At 27.5% G+C, this 26,247-nt stretch overlaps 1 protein-coding gene across 1 annotated transcript in view; it reads right to left on the reverse strand.

Moving 5' to 3' along the window:
- Positions 1-21,676: 21,676 nt before the first annotated feature.
- LOC111621738 (nitric oxide-associated protein 1-like) overlaps positions 21,677-26,247 on the reverse strand; it is a 34,283-nt gene continuing 29,712 nt past the window's right edge. The window contains exons 7-8 of the mRNA XM_023363965.1: positions 24,241-24,475; positions 21,677-21,872 (exon numbers count right to left, since the gene is read on the reverse strand). Of these exons, the coding sequence (XP_023219733.1) occupies positions 21,706-21,872; positions 24,241-24,475 (402 nt within the window). The 3' untranslated portion in view covers positions 21,677-21,705. The remainder of the gene's footprint in view (positions 21,873-24,240; positions 24,476-26,247) is intronic.

The raw sequence follows: 26,247 nt of genomic DNA on the forward strand, positions 1-26,247 counted from the left end.
CTTACACTGCACATTTATTTTTTACTGATGAATAAAAATTTACAAGTATTATTTCAAAGTTCCTGTTAAGTGTTTTGAACAGTTACTACATATACAGTAGAGCATCAATTATCCGATTCAATTGGGGACTCGGGTTGGTCGGATAACCGAAAAGAATGGAAAAAATACATTATTAGTATAGTATATTAGTATATCCCATGTAATTAGTATATCACTATTAACCTACTTTGCGTTGATTTTTCATCGATGTTCAGCATAACAAACTTTTTTAAAAACAATAATCGTTGTTATTGTATCATTAAAAATTATTTTAAAATTATTTTATTGCTCGTGAAACAAACAACCACTCATAATTAGAAAATTAAGTCTCGTTTAAATACTGGCCTCCCTTTCATGGTCGAGCCAGTGTTGCCAGCTAAAACACACAAAAATTTAACAAAAGTAATATTAAAGTAGCCAAGACATACCCAAATATTGTAGCGCCACATCACTAGCGAACATTTGAAATTTGCCAACTAGAACGGTTAATCGGGGGTCAGATAATTGATGCTCTACTGTATATTATAATCTAAAAATCATTCTAAATCACAAAAACCATCAAAAAATTGTTTTAAAATCTTTAGCAATAGCAAATTTTTAGAAAATTTATTATGTTATTGAGATTTTCTGAATTAAATTAAATTTTTTTTCTTCTGTATGTTTTAGCTATGTTTCATTTTACTTTGTTTTCAATTTTGATGCATTCATTAGAAAATCTTCATATTCCATTAAATTCAGTTTAAAAAACAAATTTTTACTACTTTATTTATGATAAAATTTAAGTAGAATTTATAATCAACAAAATCGTGTTTTATGAATTATGAACAAAATCTGTTTTAGTATTTGGTAAACTGTGCTCTAATATATATATTGTTTTCAAGCCTATGATCCATCTTTAGAGGAACACATGAAGAAATAGAAATTATCTGTATGCATTCCTCTAAAAATGAATCTCTGATCCCAAAAATGTTTATTAGATTACACTTACCAAATTACAGAAGATATTTTAAGGAAAAAATGATTTTTTTTTGTTCTAAAAAACAAAATATATATGGTAAGTAGAATTTAAAAAAAACCTTTATTTTTAATAGATGATATTTTTCCAATTTGTTCTATATGTCTGAAAAAGGTGAAGTTGTAATATGTATAAATTAAAATTATATTTGCATGTTAAGTTATTTCATAAAAAAAATAGTTACTTGTGGCAAATTATTAACCATATTAGTAATGTATAAATAACTACTACTAATTGCTTGTGCTTGTTACTCAGAAGGAACTGAACTAAGGAATTTTATTTTTCAAAGTATTCATTACACCTTACTATTGTAATCAATGCAACAAAGAATAGTGAATAAGACTTGATTATTGTTTATCATTTCATGTTCTGTGATCAGTTTTTAAATAAAATTTAACAATTCAAATGATATTTTATGACTTTATAAAGCTTATTTTATTTGTTAATCTAATGTATTTTTAATTTAATTAATATCTCACATAAGTATCTACTGATTTAAAGAATTACAAAAGATTGTTTTTTTTTTTATTTTTTGCCCTTGGCAATAAGAATATAGTATATCATTTGCATAATCATTATGGGTTCAATCACACTCCTAAACGAATAGAATGGTGAAGGATGGAGCTAAAATTTCTAAGCCAACAACTGGAAAATTGCTAAGGATCCAAATTGAACTTAAAAAGTGGGTACCCAGAGAGGAAGGAATACTTTTTAATTGTTTGAGCCATATGGCCATCAAAAATGCAACCATAACTAATTGCAACAATAAAAAAACAGCAAATAAATAATTTCAATCCTGAAGTCAAACAAAACAAGAAATAAAAAATCATTAAATGGAATAAATAAATAAAAATAATAAATAACCAAACTCAAACTTAGTAGTATTCATCTGAGTCAGCAGCAAATTAGACATTGGTTTACAATGCTTCATTTTTTCCATTTGTATGACTACTAAAAACTCTGTAAAAATTAAAAAGCACCAACAAAAATAATCTTGATTATAATAGCCATAAGTTCAACAAATTTCAGAACTTTGCCCAAAATACAAATTAAAATAATTTTGTAAAATAAATTAACTTGATCTGAATATCATTCTTTAAGATAGCATAATTCCTATAAAATTCTACTGAGTAGAAATTCCAAATACAGGAAGCACTTCAATCATCCTAGATGTTAATGCATTTTATGCAAGTTTTCAAAAAGTTGATTCTTGCATAATGAAACTTATTAATAGTAAAATTTGTGATTGAACTTTATTATTATTATTATTATTATTATTATGTTATTGCTGAAGATGGCAGGAATGGAATCAAGTTTGGGCCCTTTCAGACGTTCTCCAGCTAAATGTGGCCATCCTGCACTGTCTTGAGAGAGAATAATCATTCAAAGGGATGTTACTGGCAAAGTTGATTATGATTTGCAGAATACACCTCCAATTGTTTCTGAAATGATTTGGGCAAGGCAAAAAATCCCACAGATGGGTTAGAAATAGAATTAATATTAACAGAGAATAGTGAGTTAGACATGACAATGACAGATGTTCACACTAAGATTACCAAAAATAATACGAGCCAGTAATAATAAAGTTAAAAAACAAAATGGAGATAGAGATTAAAAACTTTTAGAGAGAACAGTTAGTACGTTATAAGTCTAATTTAACAATAAACATATTTAACCAGAATAAATGTTATATAGTACTAAAATTGATGAGAATTTATCACATCAATTTTAAATAAAAACAGCAGGATCCAAATCTTAGTATCCTTTGTTTAACATGGATGCCTTAATTAGCCAGTGGAACAAGTGCTTGGACAAATTCAATTTTAATTCAATGCAAAAACATAATTTCTTTTTTGCATTTATTGAAACCAAAGAAAAATAGATTTGATGACTATAGAGATATTCAGATATCAGTAGACTTAACTAAGGAATGTAGAGAGATGGAGGCAATTAATCGCATATTATAATACAAGGGAGGATCAATAAATAAGGTAACAAGGTTTCTATAGTAGAGAGGAAGATGTACCGTCTATATCTTGAATCTACTGCAAAAGATCAGGAACACTAAGAGGATGTCACTCTCTTGCACAACAATGCAGCACTTCCCAATACATCCGTTCAAAATTAATGATATATACTGGGAGGTTTTGGAACACCTTCCCTGTAGTTTGAACCTGGCATGCAGTGACTTCCATCTCTTTGGGTACATGAAAAACATCTGTGGACAATGATTTCAAACTGTGGGGGCATGCAACAGGCCATAATTTTATGGCTGGAGGGTCTTGATACAAAATTATTTTCTGATGGAGTGGATGCTTTAATTAGCCAGTGGAACAAGTGCTTTGACAAATTTGGGGATTATATGAAAACAGTATTCTTATCTATGTATGTCTGGCTGTAATTTCACATTTTTACTAACAAAGTTATTCAGAAATCCATTTGTTACCTTATTGATCTTCCATTGTATGATCAAACAGTGTTATATATGAGTTAAATTGCAAGATGATTATATGGTAGTAAATGAAGAAAAAGTAACTTACTGTTTCTGAGAAAATGATTTAGTAAACACAAAGTTTTTTATTAGCACTTAATTTAAAGAATTTTCTGTATCAGAGAATCAAATGATAATACAAATTTTGGAAATACCATAAATGTTATTTTTCATTGTTAACTAATTGGAACTATCAGGGCCTGAAAATCAAAATTTTTACAAAGATTTTTCAACAGTTATTCCATAATTCTGATATAATCAATTTTAGTGAGATGTGGATGACTTTTCCAGTGGAAAAAGTGCCAGAGGTATGAAGTATTACATAATAAAATCAGTTTGCTCAAGCTCAAAAACCAACAGGACAGGACCTGCTGATTTTTGAGCTTGAGCAAACACTGATTCTATAATGTGAACACATCTAGTAACCCTTAGGAGGCATTTGTTTAATATTGAAAAAAGAATTGAGTGGAACTATTGAAGTTGAGAAATCTCTATTATATAAAAATATTAATGAAAATTAACAAAGCTGTGAAATTATATTCCAAACTAATAATTATTATGCTAGTTTATATTCCTTCAGGTTGCAACAATTTTGTAAAATATTTTTTAAAAGGTAAATACCATTGGCCAAGTTTTAAATTTTTACTTCATTGTATGGTATTGTGATTTTGGCAAATATTTCCGTAGGATGCTGTTTCTAATTTGCATTTTATTGTGTGGAGGCTAAGGTTATCTTTGTATATGAAAATTATTTAGGACTGTCACTGGTGTGTTGAAATGACAGAAAAGAAAACAAAAAGTTTTTTTTGTATATTCATAAAACTTTTAAATTTTTTAAAATGTAACAATGTTCTTTTGAGTATTTTTAAAACTCTAGAAGGCTTGCGCTATATCTCGAGATACATTTTAATTGGTAATTTCAATTCTAGAAGGCTACATATCTTGATAGTTTGTATTCTGGTCTGAATAAATTATACTTTAATATTTGGAAATCAAAAGACATCAGATCCGATACATTGAGCCCCATTAATCAAAGCAGTTCAGGACTCACAATTACATATTTTGAAGGGATGATTTAACACAGATCTTCCATCTGAAATATCATGTATAAATAATATAGGGAAACCTTCAATAATTTTCAAATATGCTCTGAATCTCTACTTGATTTGCATACAGAATTTATAAGTGACAGATAAATCATTTCTTAACCCAAACTATTTTCAAGACTGGTTGTTTTGTGACGAAGAGTCAATATTATGCAGAGAAATATAATAAAATATAAATATCAAGAATTTCAAAGGGAGATTATACTACATTACTAGAGAATAATAATCAGTACTTACACTATATTAAACTATACTCAAAAATTAAAAAGAAAGTTTAAATACATTTATTAATAGAAGTTGCGGCTGAAGTTCAAATGTTAAACTTGTACGGCAAGCAGAAGTACACATTTGACATTTGAACTCCAAGTAAAACACTTTGCGCCACATGTTCACATTATGCACTGACTCATGGGATATTGTTGAAAAATGGCAGAAACATTTAATAACGACAAATGTTACCAGCAAAAGTAAATAAACAAATTAAACTATTTTAAAGTATTTATAGGATGTGTAATAACACTAAATAATTATTTTTAATTAGCGTCGTGTCTCCTACCATATGATAGGACAATAGGACTACTTCATACTTTTGTTGAGGGAAGTAGTGGCTTATGTAAATCTGAAAGCAGCTCGGAAAATTATTTTTAGAAAATTTACAAATGTATTATGCTATTGATGGTAGAAGATGCTGTGAAAGAACAAACCTACTACTACAGAATTATGATAAGCTATTATGAACAGAAATATATGTAAATTCTATAGGCACTTCATATCACTTGCAAAAAAATTGAATAATTAAATAATTTCTGATTTAANAAATTCCTCCAAGATCCTAAAATTTGCACAAGAAGATATTTCAATAAATTTTGTTCTTATTAGATCTATGTTTATACAAATTCATTAGTAAAATTCAAATAATAATTTTAAAAAGTTAAAAACCAATGTCATATGAATATATCATTCTTTACAATGCTTAAAATTTATATAATTATTATACAAATAATTTTTTCCTTTGCTAGTTAGTTAGTTTCAAATAAGACATTTTTGAATTGAATAATTAAATTATTATTCAAATTTGTATGCAAAGTTACTGATAACAAGACAAAAAGTTATCTTGTTATTAGTGAAATTTATTAAAGAAATTCTGTCTAATAATAATAATAGTGATAATTTTTTTTGTTTTGTGTTTTTATTATTAACTCCTATAATCCTACAATGCAACAAAATTGAGTAATATCTAATACAATTGCTAGTTCTAATCTAAAAATAAAATAATATGTTAAATTTTCAATTGGCTATTAATATGCCTCAAAACCAATAATAGTCAATAAAATTGAAATGATAAAACCTTAAAGTCATTTGTGATCATTTTGATAAGTTTCGTTTTGAGCATAAGATGCAGCATGCCATTTTCATATGTATATTTTAAATTATTATTTAGAGGTAGGAGTCTGATCCAAATCAGACCTAAAATACTCATGCAAACTGAACATTCTCTTTCTCAATAAATAGCTGTATAACTAGGACTTAATAAGATAACTAACAATTAGCAATTTCAATAAAATTTAAGTAATATTTTACATGATGCACTTTTTGTACCTAAAAATTATCTGAAAATTAGAATGCATCCTATAAGCAAAATGCATCTTATACTGTAAAGAATATTTTTTCTCAAAAAATTGACATGAAAAATGTAATGGGTTCAATACAACAGTGTGTCTTATAAGTAAAAAATAATGTAAATTGCTAATCAAACAAGAACATTCAAATTGTAACAAAGCATTTCAGTAGATTCACCTTTTCACAAACTGTATAACCAAATTATATATTTTAATATAAAGATATAAGAACAGAAAGTTGTTAATATATTATAATTTAAGAATATATTTTAATTTTAAACTGATAAGAAATGAAAAAATATTTTTTTATTATTGTAATATATTTATCATGAATGCTCAGCAACAACAAATCAAACTTATCATCTGCTTCTTCTAATCTACTCTGGTTAGTTTTATAAGAAATAATGTTTGTGAAGTTTGTTAAGTATAAATACAACATTAATATCAAGAGTCACAGCAGTGACTCCCCTCCAAGTAAAAAAGTCACAGACTGTCTATAAATACAGGAATCAAAGTTGCCAATTTTAGGAGGTCAATTTATCTGCCCCCGAAATGTCTAAAGTAATTTCCAATATTTCATTCAAAACGTAATTTTCTTAGGTAGTGTGCAAAATTTTAAGATTTTCTATAAAGCAGTTGCCAAAATATCAGCAATTAAAAAGTGCAAAAATTGCCAAAAAGGCTGTATTTTATTCTTTTTCTTCAGCTGGCACTGCAGATGCTGTAAAGAAAAACTACTGGGTTTAGAAATCTCAAATTTTAAACTTAAGCCTTTCTTGTTATTAGTGAGGTGCTAGCAAAACTTCTGGGTCAATAGGTCAAAGTTTATGGAGATTTTCTGTAGAGATATTTCAGTTTTATGGCTTAATTTTATGTTTATAAGGATAAAAAATGCATCCAAAAGAATGAATTTTATTTAAAACATTACTCAGAACAACAAAAACTCAAATATATGCAAATTAAAACTTTTTATAATGATTTTTCTACATGGTATATAGAAAGCTACAGTTGGCAGCATGTTTGACTGGCAGCACATTCATCAGTGCCAACCAAAATAAATATTGAAAGCATTCAGTTGGCAGCGTGTTCAGTCGATGCTTGGCAAACAAATTGTACATCATCATCTTATATCTTCATGTAATAAAACAATTATTAAACAAAAAACAATTGATATCCAAACAAAAACATCTGAGATGTAAAAGAAATTGCACCAAGTAAAACTTATAACAATTTAGATGACAGTCAAAATTTTTCTTAGGAATTTTTCTTTGGTAAAGATAAACTTGACACTTCAAAGCGGTACCCACAAGATTTTTACCTATATTATTCTTTTCTACATTTCACTTCTAAGTGTCAAGCTTATCTTTACCAAAGAAAAACTCCTAAGAAAAATTTTGGCTGTTGTCTAAATTGTCTAAGTTTTGTTGTAATGATTTTATTTACTTTTTCTAGCAGAATATAATAAATTAGTCAATAATTAAAATTATTAACTATTCTCTTAGTGTTTAACTTATATGCTTTTTAAACATCAAAAGAATGGCTAATGACTTTAATTATTAAAATAAAATCAATATAATAAAATTTAAATAATTTATTCATCAATACTAACCTCTGCTTCTATTAAATCTACTCTGCCTAGTCCTGCAAGAAATAATGTTTGTGAAACACGAACCCAGTATGAACGTGGTACTATAATTTTCTTTGGTATGGTTAACATCAATTCTTCTATTGTCAACAAATCAAGAATCTGAAATTTATGACTTCAATAAATAACTGTTAATAAATAAATAAGTTATTGTAAAATAAAAATAAATTATTTTGGAAAATGTAATTAAGTAAAGGGACAATAGAATACTGAATCTAAGAATTCTGCAAAAAATGTTCTAATTTTAAATTGTTATTCTATGTAATAATTTAAAATTACAACAGAATTCTAATTAAAAGTTTATAGCAAATAATTAACATCCAAAGAATAAATCCTAGTACAGTAAAACCTCTCTAAGGCAAATATGTGAAAACTGGAAAATTGGAGGTATTCCAGTATTTCTTTGGTGGGAAAAATGGTGTTTCTCTGGATTTTTCCCACAAAATATATAAGATGGAATCGGTAAGATGTGAACAGAAAGCTGTCTATTATACCTCCATATTAACTCTGTATTAGTTAGAATCTGCCAAAGATGAAAAGTTAAACAACTAGTGGATCAAAAAGCCTGATATAAAAACATTAGGCAAGAAGTCAATATCTATGTTGTTTGTATTTTGATGGATTTTAAGAAATAATTTAAATAAGTAAGTAAACATAATATAATTGACATTAACAAGTTCATAAATTGTTTGAAAGATAAAATATATATGATTCAAGAATAATAACAAGTCAGTATACAAATTACAATTAATATGATAAACAAGAGCTTAATAGTAAACAACAAAGCAAAATAGATTAAAAGCTAGTAAACTTTATAAGAATGGTAAAAACAAAAATTCCCTTAGACATTAATATTAAATTTAATGATAATTTATTTTTTAAAAGTTTGTATGCATTTCTTTCTTAATTTAATAATTTTTTTCATGTGCATGCATAAATTTCATATAACTAAATAAAAATTTATTCAATTCGATGAAATTTGTAAAATAGTGAATAAATTTATTTGCAAGTATCATTACATATATCATATAGAAAGTCTGCATGAATTTGTCTAACATTTTCTCTGATTATAGACTTTCTGTAATCAGGAAAAAAACTTATATTTTACTTGATTTATGTGCTTAAAATATTTCATAGTAAACTAATGTAAAAGGGAAATGTAAAAAGCTTTTTATAAACTTCTAGACAAATAGAAAAGGAAACAAATCTTTACATTGAATAATGATGATCCCAATAAACTCATGATTTTAATCTAATTTCTAAAATCAAGTAATCATTAATCTTTTAACCATGAAAAATAAGAAATATTTCAAATTAAAAATATTACAGAATAAGACCAACTTATAATTTCAAAATGAAATTATAAATAAAAATTACTAAATGATATTCTATAGCAAGCATCAGGCTGGCTTTATGTACAGTATATTATATCTGTTGCAGATACAATTCCTGTTTTCATTACTTGAAAGAGAATTACATATATGACATTTAGGATAAACAGGAATTGTAACATTTTGTCATGATAGAATTGTCTAGACGTATGATTCCCGTGCTTTTTCTCTTTTTCAAATGAGCAACGGTTGTCGCCATAGAAACTCGGATTGAGAAACAACCGTTAATTTTGAAAACAGGATAGCTGATTGGCCGTTGATCATCGTATGATCTGCGGACCGACGAGAGCACTACGAAGTGATGATTGACCAATCAGCCCTATCTTTAATCTGTATAAAAAGATTGAGTTTAGGTGGGAGAAGTTAAGTTCACCTAAGTTCAGCTAAAAGAACTCAAGTGTTGGTCAAATGCACTTGTTGAAGCAAGGTTGCTGTCGTCTCGTGTGTTCTCGTCAATGACCACTGGAAGGATTACACATCTAACTACATCTCAGGAATACGTCGTAAGGTGCCTTTTCGACGGACCTGTTCTGGATTAATTGACTATTTGGACTCTAATTTATTTTCTGTGTGAAACCTATGTTGTAAATATCTTAAACATTGTCATTTGTAGTTCTTGTGAACATCGTAAGTTATTATAAACGTTTTATGAACTTGGATTATGAAATTTCACTCATTTATTAATTATTAATTTTTTATGTCCCAATTCTTGTTAAAAATGCATTTTAACTGTTAATATTTCCTTTTGTACACCATATTACAAAAACCAGAAGTGAATGTGTAATATTTGGAAACAGCATGCTGCAATATGTCATTCATGCTGGAATTACACTTGCTTAAAATATAAAAAGAAATGATCATTTCTAAAAAACTTTCATTCCATAATTAAAAAGTGTTTCTAATGCCCCAAGTGAGTCAACAGCTAGAACTGGCTGGTCCTACTGGAATGACTGACATGCTGGTCTATCCGGGGAAGACCACAAAATAAGATATTTCAATACAATAAAAACCAGCATGCTGATTTAAGTGAAGTTATACATCCCTCTCTAGAGGGCACATTAAAAAAATATGAATGAGTTACCTCACTGAGAAACTGTAGTATTACATCAAAAACTACAATTATATGTTTAATTTCTTCATTTTGTCTTCTTTCTAACAACATAAAATACACTTGGAATTCTAGAAGTGCTTTCTTTTATGTGTATTTTATTCTTATTTGATTCAAAAATGCAAAAATCAACATATTAAATTTAAGAAACTTCCTGTAAATTATCTCAGCTTACACAAATTAATAACTTTGTGTGAAATTTGAGAGGAAAGTGTTATTTTTAAGGTAGGATGTGTATGGTCAGTGTAGTCCAACTGACTGACTACTATTACTAATATCAATAAGTCACTAATTGTTTTATTGTCTTGTAAACAAAAACTCTCTCCCTGATTTTATGTTGGTCAAATTACAATGATTTTTAAACAAGAAAAGAAATTATCACAAAAGGTGTTAATTATATATAAATACTGCTTGTTTGAGTAATTTACTTGTTTAAGTAAAAGATTGGTGTGACATCCAACCCTCAAATTCGATTAACTTATAATGATATAATATTGTACTCAGAAGAATGATTTTTTTTGGTTTAACATTTATTTAACAACTAGTTTTGTTACATCTGATTAATTTTTTTTTAGTCACAGTTTAATCAGCATGCCAGTAACCCCAGGTTTCTGGGGTGCTGATTATTCCGCAAAAATACAGTAATTCCTAATAAACAATGATGGTTAATATCAGAAAGGGCTTCTAACTGTAAAACTTATACCAAAGTTTCTAATGATGAATATCCAAAGCTTAGGAAGTATCTTTTTTAATGTACACTAGCTTCATTCTAACTGAATTTTTCCTCTGTCTCCAACAATTAATAAATCAGTGACTGTTTAACATTCCAAAAATTAGATTAAGAACAATGGTAGAATATCTGTACTGGAGTACTGTAAAAATGCACATATCTATAAGCCTTTTACTGGTGCGCATCTCATCACACTATACAATAAAGTTACAAATGTTTTCAAACCATTACGGTTCTTCTTCACATAACAACCTCCCTAACAGAATGCACTTCGATTCAAAGTTGTTATGAAATATAATCCGAAACGTTGTCCCGACCTGATGACATCATTATGGATTTGCACGCTATGCATGCTGTGTTCTATCTTAGAGTTTTATCCAGTAGGCCTTTCAGGCTGTGGATATAGCGATTTCCTCTTTGTAGTTATTGCAATTACTCTCTTTAATAGTGTTTAAGCACATGTAGATCGCCTCCAGCCATCTAAGATGGTTCGTGCAGTGGGTGATGTGTATGACCATCGATGCGCACTGGTAAAAGGCTTATAGATATGTGCATTAGATTAAGAACATTGATGAGTTTATTGAATGACATATTACTGGATATTATAATTCAGTTTCTCAACTTGTATTATATTGAAACAAAAAAAGAGCTTTAGAATTCTTTACATAAGAAACATGAAGTTAATAAACAGATATTAAATTTAAAATATTCAACAGAAATTGAAAATATGAAATACTCGTTTATAGTCCTGAAAAATAATTTAGGAAAATGTTAACTTTCAGTCTATTGACTATTATAAATGCTGGCACTGAACCCAAGTTTTAGTACAAGCCATTCTCAAAATATTGATGAATTAAGTCGAATCCAAAAACAGAACTAATTACAGATACATATTATCATTTCCTTAAATATTATCCAAATATTTGAAGAACTGAAAATAATATTTTGTTATATATTTTAAAAAATATTGTTGGTTATACAATATTTAAGATCTGTAAAAATAAAATAAAAATCTGCTTCACAAACAAAGTAACATAAAATTACAACTTTAACACAAATGAAGCAATGTCATGATTTTTCAAGCAGCCCTTAAGTTTGAAAAAATAATGTAATTGTTTCATTTGTTTAACACAAATGAAAAAATTACATTAAATGAAACAATTACAAAAAAGCCAGGTTTTCTTAAATAACAACCACGACTTCCAGGAGTATATGCTTTTAATTTACAAGTTCTTCCTTCTTTCAAAGTTACAGATATCCATCCTGAAACATTTTCATACAATATAAAAATATTATTTCAAATAAATTAATATCACATTAAAAATATATTAAAATTAGGTATGCAATGATAATAGTTTTATTGTTATACTGAAAAGTGATATATTGCAGATCTGATATTTTATATTTTTGAAGATAAGATGCAATGATCTTTTTTTCTGATCTTACATACAATACATATATTAATATGTACTGTATGCAAGTTTTGTATATATACTGTATGTATATACATGTGCACATTTATAAATGTATTGATAATTAACTTATGTAATTAAAAATAAAAAATACAATTCCATCAGATTCTGTATTGACAAGATAAAAACACAAATATTCAGTATGAAATTTTTTGTAAAGACAAAAATTTTCNTAATATTAAAGTAGCCAAGACATACCCAAATATTGTAGCGCCACATCACTAGCGAACATTTGAAATTTGCCAACTAGAACGGTTAATCGGGGGTCAGATAATTGATGCTCTACTGTATATTATAATCTAAAAATCATTCTAAATCACAAAAACCATCAAAAAATTGTTTTAAAATCTTTAGCAATAGCAAATTTTTAGAAAATTTATTATGTTATTGAGATTTTCTGAATTAAATTAAATTTTTTTTCTTCTGTATGTTTTAGCTATGTTTCATTTTACTTTGTTTTCAATTTTGATGCATTCATTAGAAAATCTTCATATTCCATTAAATTCAGTTTAAAAAACAAATTTTTACTACTTTATTTATGATAAAATTTAAGTAGAATTTATAATCAACAAAATCGTGTTTTATGAATTATGAACAAAATCTGTTTTAGTATTTGGTAAACTGTGCTCTAATATATATATTGTTTTCAAGCCTATGATCCATCTTTAGAGGAACACATGAAGAAATAGAAATTATCTGTATGCATTCCTCTAAAAATGAATCTCTGATCCCAAAAATGTTTATTAGATTACACTTACCAAATTACAGAAGATATTTTAAGGAAAAAATGATTTTTTTTTGTTCTAAAAAACAAAATATATATGGTAAGTAGAATTTAAAAAAAACCTTTATTTTTAATAGATGATATTTTTCCAATTTGTTCTATATGTCTGAAAAAGGTGAAGTTGTAATATGTATAAATTAAAATTATATTTGCATGTTAAGTTATTTCATAAAAAAAATAGTTACTTGTGGCAAATTATTAACCATATTAGTAATGTATAAATAACTACTACTAATTGCTTGTGCTTGTTACTCAGAAGGAACTGAACTAAGGAATTTTATTTTTCAAAGTATTCATTACACCTTACTATTGTAATCAATGCAACAAAGAATAGTGAATAAGACTTGATTATTGTTTATCATTTCATGTTCTGTGATCAGTTTTTAAATAAAATTTAACAATTCAAATGATATTTTATGACTTTATAAAGCTTATTTTATTTGTTAATCTAATGTATTTTTAATTTAATTAATATCTCACATAAGTATCTACTGATTTAAAGAATTACAAAAGATTGTTTTTTTTTTTATTTTTTGCCCTTGGCAATAAGAATATAGTATATCATTTGCATAATCATTATGGGTTCAATCACACTCCTAAACGAATAGAATGGTGAAGGATGGAGCTAAAATTTCTAAGCCAACAACTGGAAAATTGCTAAGGATCCAAATTGAACTTAAAAAGTGGGTACCCAGAGAGGAAGGAATACTTTTTAATTGTTTGAGCCATATGGCCATCAAAAATGCAACCATAACTAATTGCAACAATAAAAAAACAGCAAATAAATAATTTCAATCCTGAAGTCAAACAAAACAAGAAATAAAAAATCATTAAATGGAATAAATAAATAAAAATAATAAATAACCAAACTCAAACTTAGTAGTATTCATCTGAGTCAGCAGCAAATTAGACATTGGTTTACAATGCTTCATTTTTTCCATTTGTATGACTACTAAAAACTCTGTAAAAATTAAAAAGCACCAACAAAAATAATCTTGATTATAATAGCCATAAGTTCAACAAATTTCAGAACTTTGCCCAAAATACAAATTAAAATAATTTTGTAAAATAAATTAACTTGATCTGAATATCATTCTTTAAGATAGCATAATTCCTATAAAATTCTACTGAGTAGAAATTCCAAATACAGGAAGCACTTCAATCATCCTAGATGTTAATGCATTTTATGCAAGTTTTCAAAAAGTTGATTCTTGCATAATGAAACTTATTAATAGTAAAATTTGTGATTGAACTTTATTATTATTATTATTATTATTATGTTATTGCTGAAGATGGCAGGAATGGAATCAAGTTTGGGCCCTTTCAGACGTTCTCCAGCTAAATGTGGCCATCCTGCACTGTCTTGAGAGAGAATAATCATTCAAAGGGATGTTACTGGCAAAGTTGATTATGATTTGCAGAATACACCTCCAATTGTTTCTGAAATGATTTGGGCAAGGCAAAAAATCCCACAGATGGGTTAGAAATAGAATTAATATTAACAGAGAATAGTGAGTTAGACATGACAATGACAGATGTTCACACTAAGATTACCAAAAATAATACGAGCCAGTAATAATAAAGTTAAAAAACAAAATGGAGATAGAGATTAAAAACTTTTAGAGAGAACAGTTAGTACGTTATAAGTCTAATTTAACAATAAACATATTTAACCAGAATAAATGTTATATAGTACTAAAATTGATGAGAATTTATCACATCAATTTTAAATAAAAACAGCAGGATCCAAATCTTAGTATCCTTTGTTTAACATGGATGCCTTAATTAGCCAGTGGAACAAGTGCTTGGACAAATTCAATTTTAATTCAATGCAAAAACATAATTTCTTTTTTGCATTTATTGAAACCAAAGAAAAATAGATTTGATGACTATAGAGATATTCAGATATCAGTAGACTTAACTAAGGAATGTAGAGAGATGGAGGCAATTAATCGCATATTATAATACAAGGGAGGATCAATAAATAAGGTAACAAGGTTTCTATAGTAGAGAGGAAGATGTACCGTCTATATCTTGAATCTACTGCAAAAGATCAGGAACACTAAGAGGATGTCACTCTCTTGCACAACAATGCAGCACTTCCCAATACATCCGTTCAAAATTAATGATATATACTGGGAGGTTTTGGAACACCTTCCCTGTAGTTTGAACCTGGCATGCAGTGACTTCCATCTCTTTGGGTACATGAAAAACATCTGTGGACAATGATTTCAAACTGTGGGGGCATGCAACAGGCCATAATTTTATGGCTGGAGGGTCTTGATACAAAATTATTTTCTGATGGAGTGGATGCTTTAATTAGCCAGTGGAACAAGTGCTTTGACAAATTTGGGGATTATATGAAAACAGTATTCTTATCTATGTATGTCTGGCTGTAATTTCACATTTTTACTAACAAAGTTATTCAGAAATCCATTTGTTACCTTATTGATCTTCCATTGTATGATCAAACAGTGTTATATATGAGTTAAATTGCAAGATGATTATATGGTAGTAAATGAAGAAAAAGTAACTTACTGTTTCTGAGAAAATGATTTAGTAAACACAAAGTTTTTTATTAGCACTTAATTTAAAGAATTTTCTGTATCAGAGAATCAAATGATAATACAAATTTTGGAAATACCATAAATGTTATTTTTCATTGTTAACTAATTGGAACTATCAGGGCCTGAAAATCAAAATTTTTACAAAGATTTTTCAACAGTTATTCCATAATTCTGATATAATCAATTTTAGTGAGATGTGGATGACTTTTCCAGTGGAAAAAGTGCCAGAGGTATGAAGTATTACATAATAAAATCAGTTTGCTCAAGCTCAAAAACCAACAGGACAGGACCTGCTGATTTTTGAGCTTGAGCAAACACTGATTCTATAATGTGAACACATCTAGTAACCCTTAGGAGGCATTTGTTTAATATTGAAAAAAGAATTGAGTGGAACTATTGAAGTTGAGAAATCTCTATTATATAAAAATATTAATGAAAATTAACAAAGCTGTGAAATTATATTCCAAACTAATAATTATTATGCTAGTTTATATTCCTTCAGGTTGCAACAATTTTGTAAAATATTTTTTAAAAGGTAAATACCATTGGCCAAGTTTTAAATTTTTACTTCATTGTATGGTATTGTGATTTTGGCAAATATTTCCGTAGGATGCTGTTTCTAATTTGCATTTTATTGTGTGGAGGCTAAGGTTATCTTTGTATATGAAAATTATTTAGGACTGTCACTGGTGTGTTGAAATGACAGAAAAGAAAACAAAAAGTTTTTTTTGTATATTCATAAAACTTTTAAATTTTTTAAAATGTAACAATGTTCTTTTGAGTATTTTTAAAACTCTAGAAGGCTTGCGCTATATCTCGAGATACATTTTAATTGGTAATTTCAATTCTAGAAGGCTACATATCTTGATAGTTTGTATTCTGGTCTGAATAAATTATACTTTAATATTTGGAAATCAAAAGACATCAGATCCGATACATTGAGCCCCATTAATCAAAGCAGTTCAGGACTCACAATTACATATTTTGAAGGGATGATTTAACACAGATCTTCCATCTGAAATATCATGTATAAATAATATAGGGAAACCTTCAATAATTTTCAAATATGCTCTGAATCTCTACTTGATTTGCATACAGAATTTATAAGTGACAGATAAATCATTTCTTAACCCAAACTATTTTCAAGACTGGTTGTTTTGTGACGAAGAGTCAATATTATGCAGAGAAATATAATAAAATATAAATATCAAGAATTTCAAAGGGAGATTATACTACATTACTAGAGAATAATAATCAGTACTTACACTATATTAAACTATACTCAAAAATTAAAAAGAAAGTTTAAATACATTTATTAATAGAAGTTGCGGCTGAAGTTCAAATGTTAAACTTGTACGGCAAGCAGAAGTACACATTTGACATTTGAACTCCAAGTAAAACACTTTGCGCCACATGTTCACATTATGCACTGACTCATGGGATATTGTTGAAAAATGGCAGAAACATTTAATAACGACAAATGTTACCAGCAAAAGTAAATAAACAAATTAAACTATTTTAAAGTATTTATAGGATGTGTAATAACACTAAATAATTATTTTTAATTAGCGTCGTGTCTCCTACCATATGATAGGACAATAGGACTACTTCATACTTTTGTTGAGGGAAGTAGTGGCTTATGTAAATCTGAAAGCAGCTCGGAAAATTATTTTTAGAAAATTTACAAATGTATTATGCTATTGATGGTAGAAGATGCTGTGAAAGAACAAACCTACTACTACAGAATTATGATAAGCTATTATGAACAGAAATATATGTAAATTCTATAGGCACTTCATATCACTTGCAAAAAAATTGAATAATTAAATAATTTCTGATTTAAAATCATCTGTTTCTTTACAATATTATTCATAAATGCTTAAATAATCATTTTAATAAAATATGTCATAATTTTAACCCCAAACACAAAAAAATGAAGAAATTTAAGCCAAACTTCTACTTGCATGCTAGACTAGCAAACAAAGAGTCAATATTATGCAGAGAAATATAATAAAATATAAATATCAATAATTTCAAAGGGAGATTACACTACATTACTAGAGAATAATATTCAGTACTATATTAAACTATACTCAAAAACCTTCTAGAATTGCCAGATGGTGGCACTCGATGTTTACGTTTTGGGCTGAAAACATCGGCTGCAACCTCTCTATTATTTGTCAGGGTAAAACTTCAAGATGCAAAGAATTTTAAAAAACTTGGTTTAATTGGTAATGTTTTATTAATAAAAGTAAAAACCAGCAATATTTACAATGTTTATATCAATATAGAAATAATTCTACCATTGGGAACTTAAAAAATATAAGAAATTAAAAAGGATTTATATGAATTTAACAAAGCAAAAAAGACAAGTTTAAAAGGTTGAGTCTAAGTTAATTTACTAATAAAAATCCTAGTATATTTTGATCCATTGTTAATAAATTTTGTCTCAGTAGCCTTATGAAGAATGTACTGTATTTAAAAAATATACTGATTGGTTTTCATACTTTCATCAATTTCTAACTGATTTGGGCAGTATACCTAATTTATAGTGTGAGCAGCGGACCTACTAAAAACCATTTATTATTTAACGTCCATAAAAATTATTTTTATATTAATGATGTCTCCAAAGTTCAGCAAATTTTTCACAAAAAAAAATAATTTATCAGGAAGCATGCGAGCGCCATTCGATGACAAGCTCCACAACGAAAACAAGCTTAAGCAATGGCGTAGTCAAATGGTGCACACTCGGTAAGTAATCCTACAATTTTTTGTTTATAGCATAGTTTATATGGATTATTCCCAAAAAATTATACGTATTTTGGAAATGTTGAGTCAAATTAGTCTAGAATCGATTAATTTTATGGAAGAAAACCTTTCAAACAGCCGTAGTCCGTAAACTGCATACATGCCGGGCTATGATTGGCTGGACTCATAGAAAATGAATTCATAAAAACCAGAACATATCTACCGTGTTATGGGGGGTCGACTGTATATACAACATACCAATACCAGCAGCACACTTGAAATTAAGAAATATTTACTAATGTTTTTATCTGTTTGTAACATATGAAAACATTACTAAATATTTCTTAATTTCAAACGTGCTGGTATTGGTATGTTGTGTATGTCTATCCCAGTATTGGAGAGTTTTAGAATGATTTAGAATGTAATTGTGAATCTAACGATTTTTTAGAATCAGAAATACATATAAAAAAATTACATAAGGTGAATGATAAAATGTGAACAGATTCTTCTCCAGGAAAGAACTTAGTTCCACCAAAATTCCTTAAATTACTATTGGTACAGTACATTAAATGTCTCAATTAGATGATTCCTAAAAGATAATCATTTTAATAAACTCTCAGCATTTCCTAAAAATTGGAACAATGTTAACCTATTTATGATTCACAAGATGTTTGTTCTATTGCATGGTAATTTTGAAAATCATAATCTACAGTATCTCTCTTTTAACTTCTTTAACAGAATTGCACCTTCTTTGGAAACATTGTAAATTGTATGCAGCATTTATCAATCTGGAAAAGGTCTTTGATATGGTGTTTATGCAGAGGTTGATGAAAAAAACTACTTCAAAAAAAAAAGGCAGGAAACTTATTTTCTCATGCTCTGACAATATGAGAAAATAAGTTTTCTGCCCCTTTACAATACATCCTGCTCAAATTATATTATCATCATCCTGGTAACTGTATATATCTTGCTTTAAATCTTACAAGAGGAATTTTGCAGGGAGAACCACCTCTCTCAGTACTTATTTAATTTCTATTTACAAGATACTAAAGACTTTTTACTAACCCAAATGATGGCATACAAATTAAGATACAATGTTTCATATAATTCTACTTACAAATAATATTGCATTAATAGTTTCGAGTAAAATAGCAAGAAAGAGCAGAAAAAAAAATATATTTGGAGTCATTTTTATGAAAATTAATCCTTTAAAAATCAAAATCCTATTTTTTTTCCAACTTTAAAATACCAAAAATTGAAAAGAAATTTTACATAGGAAATCAACTGTTGCAATTAGTTTAACCACTCAGCCATCTAGGACCACTAGGATCAAAAGGTTTAAAACAGTTTTCAGTAGGAAAGATCATGTTGACTACATTTTGTAATATTCAAGTTGTATTGGCAGATCTTTTCGGAAAAATGAAGCACAATGAATTTTGAACATTATATTGAAAGACAAAGGTTATAACTAAAGGAAAGAAGGATTACTTGATGAAACACTTCTTTGGCTTAACAATGCCAGTCTGCACACCAGCAGAGCTACTGCTACTGCCATTGATCAGATTGGATTTCCCTTACTCCCAGAACCTCATTACAGCCCCTGATCTCTCTACACCACTTTCTGAAGATGAAAAAACTTTTAAAGGGTAAACATTTCAAATCTGAAAGGAAATGAAATCAGTAGTAAGTCAATGAATTCAACAACACACTTAATTAAGAGTTTCTCAATGATAAACTGAAGTATGTTGTGACAACACTTGTGTATGCAAACTTGTGACAGAAATGCATTGAAATTACAGATTATGTTGTAAAATAATTATATTGTCTTGTATATAACTAGTAAAGCTAGATTTTTATTTTTGTTTCATTAATTTATATTGACCTATCATTAATTTAATGCAGGGGTGGACAACCTTTTGCATACCATGCGCCAATTTTTTGATAGACGAGTTCAGATGCACAGTGGCGTACCGTGGGTGTTAGCCGCCCGGGGCGGAGAAAAATTTTGGCCACCCCTTAATCAGGTATTTCAATTCATAAGACGAAAATTCAGTTTTGTCACACAACAAGTAATGAAAAATGTGGTGGTAGTGAGAGTGGTGTACACGACTACGAATGTATCGTGCATCGTAGAAGCAAAAAAATAAAAAAAAAAATAAATAAATAAATAAAAGTTCAACAGGTCTCGCAAGAAGTTAGTAGTCCAACCGATTCTCGGACCGTCCGGACAGTAGCCCTATCGTGGGACGTTAGCACTGTCATTTAGACGCCTATATACTGATCGAAAATAAACATACATGCATACACTGTAATTTACTATGTGGAGAACACTCATTTTATCTGTAAAGTTCATTGCAACGAATTGTGCAACAAATAAACTTGCTAAGACAGACTATAAAAAATTAATTTTCTATGTAATATTCTTAATTGCAAAGAAGCCAAATCTGGCGATGTTGCTCAGAACTGACTGAAGCGCCACATGTAATCGTCCAATGCGCCAAGTTTGGCGCATGCGCCACGTTTTGGCCACCCCTGNTAAAAAATTAATTTTCTATGTAATATTCTTAATTGCAAAGAAGCCAAATCTGGCGATGTTGCTCAGAACTGACTGAAGCGCCACATGTAATCGTCCAATGCGCCAAGTTTGGCGCATGCGCCACGTTTTGGCCACCCCTGATTTAATGTATTGTTACTAAAATTATGTGAATTTCAAATACATTACCTATTATGAACTAATTACATTAAACAAATTTGATTCATGATAAAAATATATTGATTTTGTTTTTCAAAGTAATCATTTTTACATTCTTCCATTAATCAATTCAAATAATCACAACTTTCAATATTACATTAGTATATTGTTTTCTATAAAATCCTTACTGATAAATTCAGTATACTCTAGTATGTGTTATTATTGAAAATAATTTATAAGTCTAATTGATAATAAAGCATTTTTATTATTTTAAAAATATAGTAATAAATTTTATAAATTAAATAAATTTAATTTCATAAGCTGGTGTTGCTTTAATTTTTTTTCCTTTCATATTTACTGCAAAAGGAAGCAACGAAGGTTTTCTTAAATAACAACCACGACTTCCAGGAGTATATGCTTTTAATTTACAAGTTCTTCCTTCTTTCAAAGTTACAGATATCCATCCTGAAACATTTTCATACAATATAAAAATATTATTTCAAATAAATTAATATCACATTAAAAATATATTAAAATTAGGTATGCAATGATAATAGTTTTATTGTTATACTGAAAAGTGATATATTGCAGATCTGATATTTTATATTTTTGAAGATAAGATGCAATGATCTTTTTTTCTGATCTTACATACAATACATATATTAATATGTACTGTATGCAAGTTTTGTATATATACTGTATGTATATACATGTGCACATTTATAAATGTATTGATAATTAACTTATGTAATTAAAAATAAAAAATACAATTCCATCAGATTCTGTATTGACAAGATAAAAACACAAATATTCAGTATGAAATTTTTTGTAAAGACAAAAATTTTCAGACTTCTTTATTGAATGTTTATATTTCTTTTATTTTATAATACAGTAGAGCATCGATTATCCGACTCAATTGGGGACTCAGGTTGGTCAGATAACTGAAAAAATCAGATAACCGAAAAGAATGAAAAAAATGCATTATTAGTATAGTATATTAGTACATCCCATGTAATTAGTAAATTAGTATATCGCTATTAACCAACTTCGCGTTGAATTTTCATCTATGTTAAGCCTAACAAATTTTTTTTAAAATAATAATCGTTGCTATTGTATCGTTAAAAATTATTTTTAAATTATTTTATTGCTCACAAAACAAACAACCACTCATAATTAGAAAATTAAGTCTCGTTTAAATACTGGCCTCCCTTCAATGGTTGAGCCGGTGTTGCCAGCTAAAACACCCAAAAATTTAACAAAAATAATATTAAAGTAGCCAAGACATACCCAAATATTGTAGCGCCACATCACTAGCGGACATTTGAAATTTGCCGACTAGAACGGTCGGTTAACCGATGTGGCGGTTAATCGGGGGTCGGATAATCGATGCTCTACTGTATAAAATCAAATAGCTATAAAATTTACTTTGGCAGCAAGAACTATTACAGTAAAATCTGAAGTATTTAAAACTTTTTAAAATTAAACATAATAGTATACAAAATATTATAACTAACTTTGATGATACTTTTTATGGATATATTTAATTATTAGAATCAAGTAAACAGCACTTTTTAAGAGTAAAAAATTAAATGTCACAATCAGACTTTATTATATAATAATTCAAGAAAAACTTGTGTTATTACATCAATTTTTTATTGAACTATTTGTTCAAGATTTATTAAGGACTACATTATAACTTATTATACTTAAAAAATTAAATTTTAAATTGATTTTTTTTTTCTATTTTATTATTAAAATTGTTATAAATATTTTTTAAATTTAAACTAATGTCTTTTCTACTAAAAATAATGCATTCATTGTCAGTTAAAAGAAATTATTTGTTTCTTTTTACTCTTAAAAACAAAAGAATTTTGTATTATATTTGTGTCTACTTTGGATATTCTTGTAAACTAGGACTTATACTGAGGGAAGAGAAACACATCATTTCCAATTAAACTATATTTGTTGTAACATAATCTTGTATGCCACTACAATCAAGCATTTTGAGCCAAACGACCATTTTCTAATTACAATTTAAAAATTAAATGTTAATTTATTCCTAATTTTTTAAAAAATATATCTTAAAAAGCAAGACCTTTATATTTACATGTATATATTTTAATATTATGTGTTTCTTTCAAAATGTATACATGTAAATATAAAGGTCTTTTGCTTTTTAATATATATTTTAAAAAACTTAGGAATAAATTAACATTTAATTTTTAAATTGTAATTAGAAAATGGTAATGTCTGCTGAGGAGAGAAATTGGTCCAAAATGCTTGATTGTAGTGGCATACAAGATTACATTACAATAAATATATTTTAATTGGAAATGGTGTTTCTCTTCTCTCAGTATAACAAGTCCTAGTTCACAAGAATGTCCAAAGTAGACACAAGTATACTTAAGGACAAGAAGCATGTGTCAAAAATAATTTTGTTTTTAAGAGTAATTTGCTTAATTATCCTTAATGGGAGTGAGACACATATCTTTTGGATTTTAAAGTTTTTGTATGGAATATGGTTTAATGAATATTTTTAAATTGTTTAGAAACACTGAAATAAGCAGTTCATTCATATTTTTTTTTTTACAACAATAATGTTAACTAAGAAAAAAGTTTTTAAAGTATTTTTAAAAATATTTTAAATTAATTTTGTTGGTTTAATATATTAATACAATACTGAATCATTGAGATCAATTTTTATTAAAGGTAAATATGATAGTAAGTAACTTTGAGAGCACATCAAAAACATTTAATAAATTGATCATGATTGTATTTTATTATATGTAATTTAAAATTAGAAGCAAATAGATAATTTTTTAGTAATTCTTACCTGCTGATGAAAGTAAAATATCAGTAGAACTTTCTTTCCATCCTTGACCTGTTACTGTAAATTCTTTTGGAACAAGTTCTGGGAAATCTTTTAATCTGTCTGAACCTCCTTTTGGTACTCTTAACAATTCTGTACCTACATTCTTGTTATAAAATTTTTCTGCTTGTTCTAAATAAACCATATGAATTGGCAGATCATCAGATGCAAACACAGTGAGACAAATTCCTCCAAGATCCTAAAATTTGCACAAGAAGATATTTCAATAAATTTTGTTCTTATTAGATCTATGTTTATACAAATTCATTAGTAAAATTCAAATAATAATTTTAAAAAGTTAAAAACCAATGTCATATGAATATATCATTCTTTACAATGCTTAAAATTTATATAATTATTATACAAATAATTTTTTCCTTTGCTAGTTAGTTAGTTTCAAATAAGACATTTTTGAATTGAATAATTAAATTATTATTCAAATTTGTATGCAAAGTTACTGATAACAAGACAAAAAGTTATCTTGTTATTAGTGAAATTTATTAAAGAAATTCTGTCTAATAATAATAATAGTGATAATTTTTTTTGTTTTGTGTTTTTATTATTAACTCCTATAATCCTACAATGCAACAAAATTGAGTAATATCTAATACAATTGCTAGTTCTAATCTAAAAATAAAATAATATGTTAAATTTTCAATTGGCTATTAATATGCCTCAAAACCAATAATAGTCAATAAAATTGAAATGATAAAACCTTAAAGTCATTTGTGATCATTTTGATAAGTTTCGTTTTGAGCATAAGATGCAGCATGCCATTTTCATATGTATATTTTAAATTATTATTTAGAGGTAGGAGTCTGATCCAAATCAGACCTAAAATACTCATGCAAACTGAACATTCTCTTTCTCAATAAATAGCTGTATAACTAGGACTTAATAAGATAACTAACAATTAGCAATTTCAATAAAATTTAAGTAATATTTTACATGATGCACTTTTTGTACCTAAAAATTATCTGAAAATTAGAATGCATCCTATAAGCAAAATGCATCTTATACTGTAAAGAATATTTTTTCTCAAAAAATTGACATGAAAAATGTAATGGGTTCAATACAACAGTGTGTCTTATAAGTAAAAAATAATGTAAATTGCTAATCAAACAAGAACATTCAAATTGTAACAAAGCATTTCAGTAGATTCACCTTTTCACAAACTGTATAACCAAATTATATATTTTAATATAAAGATATAAGAACAGAAAGTTGTTAATATATTATAATTTAAGAATATATTTTAATTTTAAACTGATAAGAAATGAAAAAATATTTTTTTATTATTGTAATATATTTATCATGAATGCTCAGCAACAACAAATCAAACTTATCATCTGCTTCTTCTAATCTACTCTGGTTAGTTTTATAAGAAATAATGTTTGTGAAGTTTGTTAAGTATAAATACAACATTAATATCAAGAGTCACAGCAGTGACTCCCCTCCAAGTAAAAAAGTCACAGACTGTCTATAAATACAGGAATCAAAGTTGCCAATTTTAGGAGGTCAATTTATCTGCCCCCGAAATGTCTAAAGTAATTTCCAATATTTCATTCAAAACGTAATTTTCTTAGGTAGTGTGCAAAATTTTAAGATTTTCTATAAAGCAGTTGCCAAAATATCAGCAATTAAAAAGTGCAAAAATTGCCAAAAAGGCTGTATTTTATTCTTTTTCTTCAGCTGGCACTGCAGATGCTGTAAAGAAAAACTACTGGGTTTAGAAATCTCAAATTTTAAACTTAAGCCTTTCTTGTTATTAGTGAGGTGCTAGCAAAACTTCTGGGTCAATAGGTCAAAGTTTATGGAGATTTTCTGTAGAGATATTTCAGTTTTATGGCTTAATTTTATGTTTATAAGGATAAAAAATGCATCCAAAAGAATGAATTTTATTTAAAACATTACTCAGAACAACAAAAACTCAAATATATGCAAATTAAAACTTTTTATAATGATTTTTCT

Source organism: Centruroides sculpturatus, unplaced genomic scaffold (assembly GCF_000671375.1).
Source record: "Centruroides sculpturatus isolate CEXI.00-Female unplaced genomic scaffold, Cexi_2.0 scaffold21, whole genome shotgun sequence".
NCBI classification, from domain to species: domain Eukaryota; kingdom Metazoa; phylum Arthropoda; class Arachnida; order Scorpiones; family Buthidae; genus Centruroides; species Centruroides sculpturatus.